The sequence below is a fragment of the Dendrobates tinctorius genome, unplaced genomic scaffold, assembly GCF_039654945.1.
Source record: "Dendrobates tinctorius isolate UK_male_01 unplaced genomic scaffold, ASM3965494v1 ptg000045l, whole genome shotgun sequence".
NCBI classification, from domain to species: domain Eukaryota; kingdom Metazoa; phylum Chordata; class Amphibia; order Anura; family Dendrobatidae; genus Dendrobates; species Dendrobates tinctorius.
In genome coordinates, this window is record NW_027361713.1 from 13,466,150 (window position 1) to 13,479,681 (window position 13,532).

The 13,532-nt window shown below is 42.4% G+C and overlaps 1 protein-coding gene across 1 annotated transcript in view; it reads left to right on the top strand.

Moving 5' to 3' along the window:
- The window catches only part of DEF6 (DEF6 guanine nucleotide exchange factor), a 799,533-nt gene extending 786,235 nt beyond the window's left edge, over positions 1 to 13,298 (top strand). Inside the window, exon 12 of the mRNA XM_073575620.1 lies at positions 13,004 to 13,298. Within this exon, the coding sequence (XP_073431721.1) occupies positions 13,004 to 13,152 (149 nt within the window). The 3' untranslated portion in view covers positions 13,153 to 13,298. The remainder of the gene's footprint in view (positions 1 to 13,003) is intronic.
- Positions 13,299 to 13,532: the final 234 nt, after the last annotated feature.

A 13,532-nucleotide genomic window follows, 5' to 3' on the forward strand; every position in this document is an offset into this window, starting at 1 on the left:
AGCAGCGGTTTTTCCATCCACCGCACGGTGGACCCCGAGTGGCGAAGGCACTTTATTTATTTTTATTTAGTGTCTTCCGCCACTCCTAACAATTCATTTGGCACTTCAATACTGTTTGCTTATGCATTGATTGCAAGGCCTGCCCTACCCCAAAGTTACATGCACTACAATAAGCCTTTGAACCGAGGTACTGTATGGCCACATGCAACCAAAGTTCCCAGTATTCATTTGGTACTCCCATACTGCTTGCTTACGCATTGAATGCAAGGCCTGCCCTGCACCAACGTTACATGCACCCCAATAAGCCTTTGAAGACACGAACTGGATGGCCAAGGGAAACCAAGTTCACATTATTCATTTGGTGCTCCCATAATGTTTGCCTATGCATTGAATGCAAGGCCTGCCCTGCAACAAAGTTACACGCACCACAAGAAGCCTTTGAACCGAGGTATTGGATGGCCACAAACAGCCAAATTTCCCAGTATTCATTTGGTACTCGCATACTGTTTGCTTAAGCATTGAATGCAAGGCCAGCCCTGCACCAAAGTTACATGCACCAAAATAAGGCTAGTTTCACACTAGCGTTTGTGGGTGCAGCGCAGGGCCGCCGCTAAGCCCCGGCCGCGCCCCCTCCGGTCAGTTCCTCCTCTGATCGCATGAGGCTGCATGCGATCAGCGTATCCTATATTTAGCGTTGGATACGCTGATCATGCACTGACCGTGCGCTGGTCTGATTTTGCTGGCGCTGCGCCCAGCGCACAAAAACGCAGTACTTGATGGCCACAGGGAAATCAAGTTCACATTATTCATTTGGTACTCCCATACTGTTTGCATATGCATTGAATGCAAGGCCTGCCCTGCACCAAAGTTACATGCACCAAAATAAGCCTTTAAACACACGTACTTGATGGCCACAGGGAAATCAAGTTCACATTATTCATTTGGTACTCCCACAATGTTTGCCTATGCGTTGAATGCAAGGCCTGCCTGCACCAAAGTTACAAACACCCCAATAAGCTTTTGAAGCAATGTACTGCATGGCCACATTAAGCCAAAGTTCCCATTCTTACTAATTTGGTACTGGCATACTGCTTGGCTATGCATTGAATGCAAGGCCTGCCCTGAACCAAAATTACATGCACCCCAATAAGCCTTTGAACACACGTACTGGATGGCCACAGGGAAACCAAGTTAACATTATTCAATTGATTATCCCATACTGTTTGCCTATGCATTGAATGCAAGGCCTTCCCTGCATGAAAGTTACATGCACCCCAATAAGGTTTTCAAGCAATGTATTGGATGGCCACATTAAGCCAAAGTTTCCATTCTTATTTATTTGGTACTGGCATACTGTTTGCTTATGCATTGAATGCAAGGCCAGCCCTGCACCAAAGATACATGCACCCCAATAAGCCTTTGAACACACATACTAGATGGCCACAGGGAAACCAAGTTCATATTATTCATTTGGTAGTCCCATACTGTTTGCTCATGCATTGAATCCAAGGCTTGCCCTACACCAAAGTTACATGCACACCAATAGGTCTTTGAACTCCCATACTGTTTGCTTATGCATTGAATGCAAGGCCTGCCCTGCCTCAAAGTTATATGCACCTCAATAAGCCTTTGAACCAAGGTACTGGATGTCCACATGCAACCAAAGTTCAAGTATTCATTTGGTACTCCCATACTGTTTGCCTATGCAATGAATGGAAGGCATGTCCTGCACCAAAGTTACATGCATCCCAATAAGCCTTTGAACCCACTTACTGGATGGCCACAGGAAAGCCCACTTCACATTATTTGTTTGGTACACATTGAGGAGAAAGAGGAGGATAACAGCAAATCACCAAAATCAGGACGCGGATAACCACGTGTGGGTGTGAAGAGGTGCATGGGAGTAGAACTCCCAAAACAAGACACTGGATTTGAGGTTAGTTTTCACTGATATCATGTGGTTGTGTACAGAAGTCTGGCCCAATCCAGCCCTTGTTCATCTTTATGAGTCAACCTCTCAGCATTTTCAGTTGACAGGCAGATGTGCTTATCAGTTATAATTTCACCAGCGGCACTAAAGACGCGCTCTGACAAAACACTAGCAGCAAGACAGGCCAGGACCTCCAAGGTGTAGAGAGCCAGTTCATGCTATGTATCCAGCTTTGAGACCAAATAATTAAAAGGCACAGATGTATTTTGGAGGATGTTGGTATGGTCAGCAAGGTACTCCCTCAGCATCTTCCAAAACTTTGCACTCCTTGTGAGAGTACCCGTGCCTCAGGGCCACTGCAATGGGAGGGTCTGAGAAAACTCTCCCAGAACTTTGCCAGTTTCCCCTGCCTCTGCTGGATTGGAGTTGTGTCTCTCTCACCTGTACTCCTTGTGACCTCTGCCGCCAGCATTTTCAGATGGGAATTTTTTTTAATAATTCTGCAACAAGGGCCTTCTGGTACTGCAACTTTGTAGTGCACCTGTCTTCTCTTGGAAGAAGAGATTGAAATCTCTCCTTGTAGTGTGGGTCTAGAAGTGTCACCAACCAGTAATGACTGTCAGCCAAAATGTTGACAATACGAGGGTTAAGGGAAAGGCAACGCAACATAAAGTCAACCGTGCACGGCAGACTGCTAACAGGCAAGACTTTCATGTCCTCATCAAAAGGACGTCTGACCATGCTCTCCTCCTCTACCTCCTGTCCTCAGGCTATCAACTCTGAACTGGCGGTATGACAATTGTGCTTGTAGTACCGTCAATAGCGCATGAAAGTAGCTCCTGTTCTTTCTCCTCCTCCTCTTCCTCATTGTCAATCAATCCACTTTGGGATGACATGAGGCTGGGCTGTGTGTAATCACCCTGTATGCTTCCTTGATCCATCTTATCGTACTCAGCCTGCAATGGCATCTCTTTGGTTGTGATAAGAGAGTGTTTCAGAAGACAGAGAAGCGGGATAGTGACACTAGTTATGGCATCATCACCGCTCACCATCTTGGTGGAGTACTCAAAGTTTTGTAGGATGGTACATATGTCTGACATCCATGTCCACTTCTGAGGTCTTATGTGTGGAGTCTGAACTGAATGCCAAGAGCCTTGTTGAAGTCAACAATTGCACTCTTCTGCTCACAAATCCTTTCCAACATGTACAGTGTTGAATTCCAACACGTGGGGACATCACACACCAGTCGGTGAGCCGGAAGCTACAAATGCTGCTGAAACACGGCAAGGGCGGTGGAAGCTGGAGCTGACTTTCTAAAATGGGCACACAGGCGGCAAACTTTCACTAGCAGATCTGGCAGGTCTGGGTAGCTTTTGAGAAACTGTTGAACAAAGAGGTAAAGCACATGGGCCAGGCATGGTACGTGTGTGAGCTCGCCTCGCCTCAGAGCCTCCACCAGGGTCCAGCCATTGTCACACACAACCATGACTTGCTGTAGGTTTAGCTGTGTCAGCCACACATCTGCCTGCTCTTTCAGAGCTGTCCACAACTCTTCAGCATTGTGCGGTTTGTTACTTAAGCATAATAGCTTCAGAACAGCCTGTTGATGCTAGGCTGAGGCAGTGCTGCAGTGCTTCCAGCATGTGACTGATGTGGTAATTTCAGAGATGGAGGCTGAAGAGGAGAATGAGGAGCAGGATGAGGTGCAGCAGATGTAGACTGTGGGGGCAACCTTGATTGATGTAGGGCCCAGAATCCTCAGCATCGGGAGGATGTGTTCCATCCCAAGGTCCCTCTGGGTCGTGGCTTCCACTATGTTAATCCAGTGTGCCATCAGCGAGATGAAGCATCCCTGCCCACAAGCACTTGTCCGTTATTTTGGTGGACTTTCCCAGTAACAGCATTGTTCAGGGCACGGGTAATGAGGGACACGTGCTTGTGTAATGCCGGGACAGCACACCAGTAGAAATAGTGGCTGCTGAGGACTGAGTACCTTGGGATGGCCAACGCCATCAGTTTGCAGAAATCTTCTGTCTCCACGAGTCTAAAAGGCAGCATTTTGAGCGCAAGCAGACGAGATATGTGTGAATTTAGTACTGTGGCATTTGGGGCGTTGGCTGCGTATTTCCGGTTGCGTTCCAATGACTGGGGTACGGACAACTGAAGGCTGCACTGGGACAAGGACATAGATGTGCTTGATGATGGTGGTATTTGAGTGTGGGCAATGACAGGTGCAGGGCAGGAGGCATCTTTGCATGCAACGTGGACAGGGGATTGGCTTGCACGCACAACAGTGGAAGAAGCAGTGTTTTCACCCACATACACTGTTCCTGGAGCCTGGTGTTCGGCCCACAAAGTCGGGAATTTTTCTGCCATGTGCCTGATCATGCTGGTGGTGGACAGGCTGTTAGTTTTGCTACCCCTGCTGATGAGGGCATGGCTGGTGGTGCAAATGGCCTGTATTGGGTTATCAGAGTCTATAAAAAACGACCAGACTCGGAAAGACCAAACAGTTGTACAGCCAAGTTTCGTTGGGTTGGTGTTATGAGGAATGGTTGCCCGCCTTCTGTTTGCGGACACCACACTGCTTCTTCCTGCCTTTTGGGGTGCTATGCCTCCCTCTTCTCCTGCCAGGTTGGGTCAGTTACTATATCATCAACCACCTCGGATCTCACTTCTGCACCATGGTTCTCCTCCTGACTTTCTCATCATCATCCACCTGTTGTGACACGTCGCCTTCGTGTGAACGTGGCTGCCCAAATATTTGGGCATCGCTACATGCGATCTCATCTTACCCCGCTTCAAGTAGACCGGTCAAGAGACCTGAATCTATAAATGGAAAAGTGAACAGCTCTTCGGAGTGTCCTAGTGTGGGATCAGTTGTCTTCGGGCACATTGGCATGGCGGGAGGAAGAAGGATCGGGGTGAGGAAGGAATATGCGGTCCAGACTCACGCCTACTCAGATTTGACCATGCGGAAGACAGGGTGCTCATGGTGGTGGAAAAGTGACTGGAAGCATAATCTGCTATACAACCAATAACCTTTTGATACTGCTCTTGATTCAATATTGCTGTTCTGCGGTGTCCTATGAATTTGGACAGGAAGTTCATGTGAGAAGATGTTGGTGTTTGTTGTGGCACAATTTCAGCTTGCCCATGGCCTTGGAATGCACCAACACCATCACATCCACTTCCCCATGCCTTGCCATGCACCTTGCCCATTTTAATCGCATAACCCCCAAGGGTGGTTTGCACGTTAAGGTCCAGGCCAATTGTTACAATTCTGACCACTGTCCCTTTATGAGGTAATAACTCTGGAATGCTTCCATGGATCCTGGTGATTCTGACACTGTTTTCTCAAAACATATTGTACTTCATGTTAGTGGTAAAATTTATTTGATGTAACCTGCATTTATTTGTGAAAAAAAGGAAATTCCAACTTTTATTTTTTATGCCCATAAGGCTGAGTGCACACGTACTTTTTGGCCCTGCGGATTTTTCCTCGCAGAATGGAAGAAATCTGCAGGTCAAATGACCTGCATTTTTCCTGCGGATTTCTTCCATTTTTGATGCGGTTTTCATGCGGTTTTTGTGTGGTTTTCCATTGCGGTTTTCCCCCTGCGGATTTGGTGACAGGGGAGATGGAAAACCGCACAAAAGAAGTAACATGCTGCGGATTTTGTACCATGGGAAAACCGCACGGAAAAATCTGCAGCGTCTGCACAGCGTTTTTTTTTTTACATTGATTTTAAGGCTACTGTACATCACAATGCAGAAATGCAACGTTTCTGTGCGGTAAAATCCGCTGCGGAACCGCTGCAAATCTGCATCGTGTGCACACAGCCTAAATCACAGAGATGTGGCACACAAAATACTTAATAATTAACATTTCCCACATGTTTACTTTACATCAGCACAATTTTGGAACCAAAATTTTTTTTTGTTATGAAGTTATAAAGGTTAAAAGTTGACCAGCGATTTCTCATTTTTACAACACCTTTTTGTTTAGGGATCACATCACATTTGAAGTCACTTTGAGGTGTCTATATGATAGAAAATACCCAAAAGTGACACCATTCTAAAAACTGCACCCCTCAAGATGCTCAAAACTACATTGAAAAAGTTTATTAACCCTTCCGGTGCTTCATAGTAATTTTTTTTAAAAAAATGAACATTTAACTTTTTTGCACAAAAAAATTACTTCAGGTCCAATTTTTTTTTTATTTTACCATGGGTAACAGGAGAAATTGGACCCCAAATGTTATTGTGTAATTTGTCCTGAGTACGCTGATACCCCATATGTGAGGAGAACCACTGTTTCTGAGCATGGCAGAGCACGGAAGGGAAGGAGCGCCGTTTGACTTTTTCAACTCAAAATTGGCTGGAATTGAGATTGAACGCCATGTCGCGTTTGGAGAGCCCCTGATGTGCCTAAACAGTAGAAATCCCCCAAAAATGACCACATTTTAGAAACTAGACCCCCAAGGAACTTATCTAGATGTGTGGTGAGAACTTTGAATTCCCAAGTGCTTCACAGAAGTTTAAAACGTACAGCCATAAAATTAAAAAATCATATTTTTTCCACAAAAATGATCTTTTCACTTCCAATTTTTATTTTCCCAAGGGAAACAGGACACCAAAAGTTATTGTGCAATTTGTCCTGAGTACTCCGATACCCCATATGTGGGGGTAAACCACTGTTTGGGCACATGGCAGAGCTCGGAAGGAAAGGTGCGCTGTTTGACTTTTTCAAAGCAGAATTGTCTGGATGCCATGTCACGTTTGGAGAGCCCCTGATGTGCCTAAACAGTGGAAACGCCCCACAAATGACACTATTTTGGAGAGTAGACCCCTCAAGGAACTTATCTAGATGTGTGGTGAGAACTTTGAACCCCCAAGGGCTTCACAGAAGTTTATAACGTAGAGCCATAAAATTAAAAAAATCATATTTTTTCCACAAAAATGATCTTTTCACCTCAAATTTTTATTTTCCCAAGTAAAACAGGATGCCAAAAGTTTTTGCGCAATTTGTCCTGAGTACGCTGATACCCCATATGTGGGGGTAAACCACTGTTTGGGCGCAATGAAGAGCTCAGAATGGAAGGATCGCCATTTCACTTTTTCAACGCAAAATTGGCTGGAATTCAGATTGGATGCCATGTCGCGTTTGGAGAGCCCCTGATGCGTTTGAATAGAGCAAACTGCCCACAAATGACCCCATTTTGGAAACTAGACCCCCAAGGAACTTATCTAGATGTGTGGTGAGCACTTTAAACCCCCTAGCGCTTCACAGAAGTTTATAACTCCCGGGCGCGAAAATAAAAAAAATCTTTTTTTTTTCCACAAACATAATCTTTTAGTCCCCAATTTCTTATTTTCCTATGCGTAACAGGAGAAATTGGACCCCAAAAGTTGTTATCCAATTTGTGCTGAATATGCTGATACCCCATATGTGGGAGAAAACTACTATAGAGGCACATGGCGAGGCTTGGAATGGAAGTAGATTGCAGACTTTGATGGAATGGGTGTCATGTCGTGTTTGGAGAGCCCCTGAAGTACCTAAACAGTGGAAACCCCCACAAGTGACCCCATTTTGGAGACTAGACCCCCACAAGGAACTTATCTAGATGTGTGGTGAGAACTTTGAACCCCCAAGTGATTCACAGAAGTTTACAACGTAGAGCCCTAAAAAATAAAAAAATCATATTTTTTTCCACAAAATTGATTTGCCCCCAATTTTTTATTTTCCCAAGGGTTTCAGAAAAAATTGGACCACAAAAGTTGTGCAATTTGTCCTGAGTAGGCTGATACCCCATATGTGGGGGTAAACCACTGTTTGGGCGCATGGCAGAGCTTGGAAGGGAAGGAGCACCGTTTGACTTTTTCTATGCAGAATTGGCTGGAATTGAGATCAGACATGTCGCATTTGGAGAGCCCCTGGTGTGCCTAAACAGTGGAAACTCCTCAATTCTAACTCCAACCCTAACCCCAACAGACCCCAAACCCTAACCCTGATCCTAACTTTAGCCCCAACCCTAACCCTAACTTTAGCCCCCACCCTAACTTTAGCCCCTACCCTAGCCCCAACCCTAACCCTAGCCCCAACCCTAACTTTAGCCACAATCCTAACCCTAACTTTAGCCCCAACCCTAACTTTAGCCCCAACCCTAACTATAATGGGAAAATGGAAATAAGTACTTTTTTATTTTATCGGTTTTCCCTAACTAAAGGGGTGATAAAGGGGGGTTTGATTTACTATTTATAGCGGGTTTTATGCTTGGCGCTGTCACACGCTTAAAAGGCAACGGGTAGACAGTCGCACTCAAAATTGAATGTCACTTTCATCAGAGTCTTTAAAGGAAATATTATGATTTTTATTAATTTTTTTTTTTTCAATAAATCAAGAAAAGTGAAAAAACACCGCAAACAGAGATCAGATTCCAAACATGAGTATCACATGCTTAAAGACGCTTTTTATTGCAAAAAATAGTTTTTGCATCACCACATTTTGAGAGCTTTAATTTTTCCATATTTTAGCCCACAGAGTCATTTGAGATCTATTTTTACGGAACGAGTTGATGTTTTATTGGTACCATTTTCGGGCACATGACATTTTTTGTTCGCTTTTTATTCCGATTTTTGGGACGCAAAGTGAACAAAAACCAACAATTCATGAATTTCTTTTTGGGGGGGTGTTTATACCATTCCGAGTGTGGTAAAATTGATAAAGCACTTTTATTCTTCAAGTTTGTATGATGACAGCGATACCTCATTTATTTTTTTAATGTTTTGGCGCTTTTATACAATAAAAACAATTTTATCTAAAAAATAATTATTTTTGCATAGCTTTATTCTGCGAGCTATAGCTTTTTATTTTTTCACTGGTGATTCTGTTTGGTGGCTTGTTTTTTGCGGGACAAGATGACGTTTTCAGCTGTACCATGCTTATTTATATCCACCTTTTAGATCGCATGTTATTGCACTTTTTGTTCGGCGCTATGATGATAAAGCATTGTTTTTTGCCTTGTTTTTTTTTTAAGGGGTTCACTAAAGGGGTTAACTAGTGGGACAGTTTTATAGGGCGGGTCGTTACGGACACGGTGATACTAAATACGTGTACTTTTATTGTTTTTTCATTTATTTACATAAAGAAATGAATTTATTGGGGAATTTTTTTTCTTTATTTAGGATTTTGTTTTTAATTATTTTTACACATGTTAATTTTTTTTTTACTTTTTTACATTGTCCCAGGGTGGGACATTACTATGCAAAGTCAGATTGCAGGCAGTGTAGGAGGCTTCTCAGCGTCTGCTCTCAGCAGGCACTGAGAAGCCGCCTCCCTAAAGGACCCGGAAGGACCCCGTGGCCATCTTGGATCCGGGGGCCTGCAGGAAGGAGGCCCTCGGAACAACGCGATCACATCTCGTTGTTCTGAGGGTCTCAGGGAAGCATGCGATCGCAGTGTGCTGGGGGTTTATGTGCCGGAAGTGGTCCTTGACCACTCCTAACACATAGTGCCAGGTGTCAGCTGTGATAATCAGCTAACACCCGGCCGCAATCAGCGGTGCTCCCCCCGTGAGCGCTGCTGTTCGATGATGACATACTATCCCGTCCTTGGGAATTAAGTCCCAGGGCACATGGACGGGATAGTACATCATCTGTACTTATTTGTGTTGGTTTTGGTTTTTACATAAAACTGTGTATTTATCATTGTCTTATTTTTTCATTCATTTTTCAATTCTTTATTTGGTATTTATTTTAATATTTTACTTCAACTTTTATTTTTCTGTTCACTGGCCTAAACAATTGAAATGCCAGCTTTACATCTGTTAGGCCCTGCTTGTGGCTGGGTCTTACAGGCCATCCATTATTTGACTTCTGCCTGCCATGACTACCATCAGGTCAATGTGAACACGTTGCAGGGGTGCCGATGCTGTGAAATCCAGCCTTAGGGCTCGCCCACATGAGCATATAACACGCCCAAATGCTATTCAATGGTTTATCGAATAGCACTTGGATCAATGTTATTCCTTGGAGCAGTGCAGATCTGTGTATCTGTGTAGAAATTGCACAACAAACTGAAGTGTCTATTTTCACTTTTTACCTTTGTAAAACTGAAAAATGTGATGTAAAGTAGAGATGTGTTAAATGTTAGTTATTAACTATTTAGTGTGGCACAACTACCTGTCTTGAGAGTACAAAAACTGAAAGTTTGAATATTTCATTTTTCAACTTTTTTGGCACATTCTAAAGATATTCATAAATAAATGCCAATCATATCAATCGTAATGTCCTGTTATGATGAAGTACAATGTGTCCCGAAAAAAAAGTCTTAAAATCTCTGGGATATATTGAAGCATTGCAGAGTTACTTATTACTACATAAAATTACATTTGTCAGATTTGAAAAATGAGGCTCTGATATTAATGTACAACGTGGCTCGATCGTTAAGGGTTAATGTTGTCGGTGATGATCTCTCCTGACACATTTGTGTAAATACTACTCTGCTACCAGTTTCTGGCCCAGTCCCTCAAGCCAGAGGTGAAGCTGCCGTATCGTAGGTTAGCTGCCCATGAGACTGCACCATACTGTTCTCAACATAGCAAAAAGTAATGAAAAAATGACAATTATACAGGGTGATTCAAAAAGGATGGAGCAAAATTATAGCCTCAGTATTCATAACCAAGAGAGCATAACACAACTTTAACATAAAAAGACATACTGTCTTTCCAAGATTTATCTATACACTACAAATGTTCAAACTGATTTCCATTGGTGACACAGCATGTCTCGGTGGTAGTCCACTTCTGTATAGACATATGGCAGCACATCTTCAGATGTAGGCTCCTCTGTTTCAGTTATGGGTTGTCTCAGGTCGCTCAAGCTCTTTCTTGAACAACCATTGTATTTCACACTACATAAGCACATTTTAGTCTTCGCTTCTGAAACATGAAGCATATGCTGTGATGAGCTCCTATGGACAACTAAGCCAGTATTGCTCTGCTTTTCAGTCACTGACTGTGGAGACATGGGGGAGTCAGCGGGTGCCCTAGGTCAGCTAGCCAAAACCTCATGGACCAGGGATTGTTTCACAGCACGCACGCTCTCCCTTTAATGTGGTCAAAACGCTACTCAGACAACACAGGGTGAGGGTAAAACAATGTGGCAATACTTTATTGAACTACAAAACATGCAGATAACATGTAGAACAGTCCCAGCAAAATGCCCAATGATAGTGCACATTACAGAGTCTCACCCTTCAGCTGACTTGCTAGGATAATAGCAGCTGTTACTTCAAAGCTTCCAGGGTCGATTACTCCACCTGTGGCATGCACACAGAGAGGAGGTAGTGACAAGTGAAGGAAGATGACAGTCCATTCAGGTACGAGGCCAGTTGACCGAAGGGTCTCAACCTGGCTTCATCATCCAGGGTAGATTACTCCATCTGTGGCATGCACACAGAGAGGAGGTAACGAAAAGCTTAAGAAGATGACAGTCCATCCAGTTACAAGGCCACTTGACCCAGGGGTCACAACATGGCTTTTCTGAACATCTCCATGGAGCCAAGTGACCAGCAGAGCTCAATCCTGGCTTTCTCCAAACGTATCCATGGTTCAGCGATGGTCAATGGAGCAGATCTGTATTATTCCAGCCGGGGCCGAAGTCCCCTAAGCCGTAATCCTGTAGAATAATAAATCTGTGTCCCTCATGATGGAGCCATGATGTCTTGGCAGCAGTCATGTATGGTGCCCTGGATGCTTGAATGTGAATGTGTTGGCAGAATCTCTGGATGTCAATTTCTCTCAGTTTCTCTATACAGAGGCATGTAACCTATTTTTATACTTCACAACAACAGATGTGAGACAAGCTCACCATAATATAGCAACATCAATAGGGATATTCACAGAAAGCAACAATTAGACCTACTCAAAATAAAGTGAACACTGCAGAAAAATATAAAATAAAATATATAATTTTATTGCGTCACAGTGCTAAAAACATATAATAGATAAGGGAAACCAAAAAATAAGAACATAAACCACAGCATATAGAGGTATCATATAATGGGAGTATGGACAAAATGCCATAATTAGGTATAAGGGACATTCCAAATATATTGTGCAAAAATCTAATAGACAAACATGTCTGAAAGTGCATAAAGACCATAAAGACAAGGTATTAAATAGAGTATACCCATAATCAGTAAACCATGGTTTCTGTGTCTCCAATGTACGTATATACTCCCTTTGAAAGCCACTGGGTGAAATGTACATTGGATTCACAGGAGCCTTTACTGACTACGGGTATATGGTACTCTATTTATTCCTTTATCTTTATGCTCTTTATGCACTTTCAGAAATGTTTGTCTATCAGTTATAATAAAATTATATATTTTATTATATATTTTTCTGGAGTGTTCACTTTATTTTGAGTAGGTCTAACTATTTTTATTCTTAACAAGTGTCCTTCATCCAATATTTACATAAAGGATAAGAATGGAGATGAGATCAAGTAGCATTACTTGATTATTTAATCTATTTGCATAGTTTTTCCTCCTCTGTTTTCAAAGTCAACAAACCGTCTTGCCTACTCAATGCATAACTAGCATATCAATAAACCTCACTAGTTATCAAGTATGAGAGCACAATATGTTACATTAAGTGCCAACTTACAAGTCAATATTACAGGCTTATACAAGCAAAAGTCTGTTCTCTTAACCAACCAGACAGAAACTCTTAAATTAAAAAGTCAACATATAGATAACAGTCTATTCTATCTGGCTTTCTAAAAATAGTTGTCTGGTTAATTAAGATACAATGCTGTGTCTCCACACTGACCATTTATCATTGATGGTACTTTAACTCGAGGCTTTTAGTTTTGAATGGTAATTTTTGAATCACTGTGTAAAATGGTATTCATATTGAAAAAAACTTTAGCAACATATGAGAATGCATCAGAAGAAAACTGAGCCAGGTGAGAAGTGATTTTAGTCTAAAGTTACAACTCCTGATGTTTTATTTAGAAATGACTGCTTTATTTTGAATTCTTACAGTGTTTTTCTCTCTCTTTTAGAGAAGCGTGTAGCCACTGGTGGTGGTTTTCAGGGATTATTGGGAGGTGTTCTCTCTCGACGTGATTCATCTCTTAAAAGGCTGCAGACATCAGAAGGGAAAGAATTTCCCCAAAGCAAGGAAGACCATTTAGAAAATTCAATAAATTAATGAATCGCTAAACACCTACTGAGGCTGCTCTTTTTTGGAAAAATATATCTCTGTATAATTTTATCAGACATCATTAACAGAAGTTTGTATTTCAGTATTTAGGTCAAACAAAATGTACCTCTTCAATTTTGCTTTTAATTAAATTTTTATATATATATATATTTTTTTTTTTAAATGTGAGATTTGTACATGTGTTAATTAGAGGATAGATTATATTTCTCAAAGTCAATAAGTGTCTAAATGCAACCAAAGAGTGGTAAATGCACTACTTTTACAGTGGCGGCGAGATGTCTGGTGTTATCGGAGAGATAGCAGTGACTGTACAGAGGTGTAGACACATTCCATGTGTTGTAATCTGGAGGTATATATAGTAACATAGT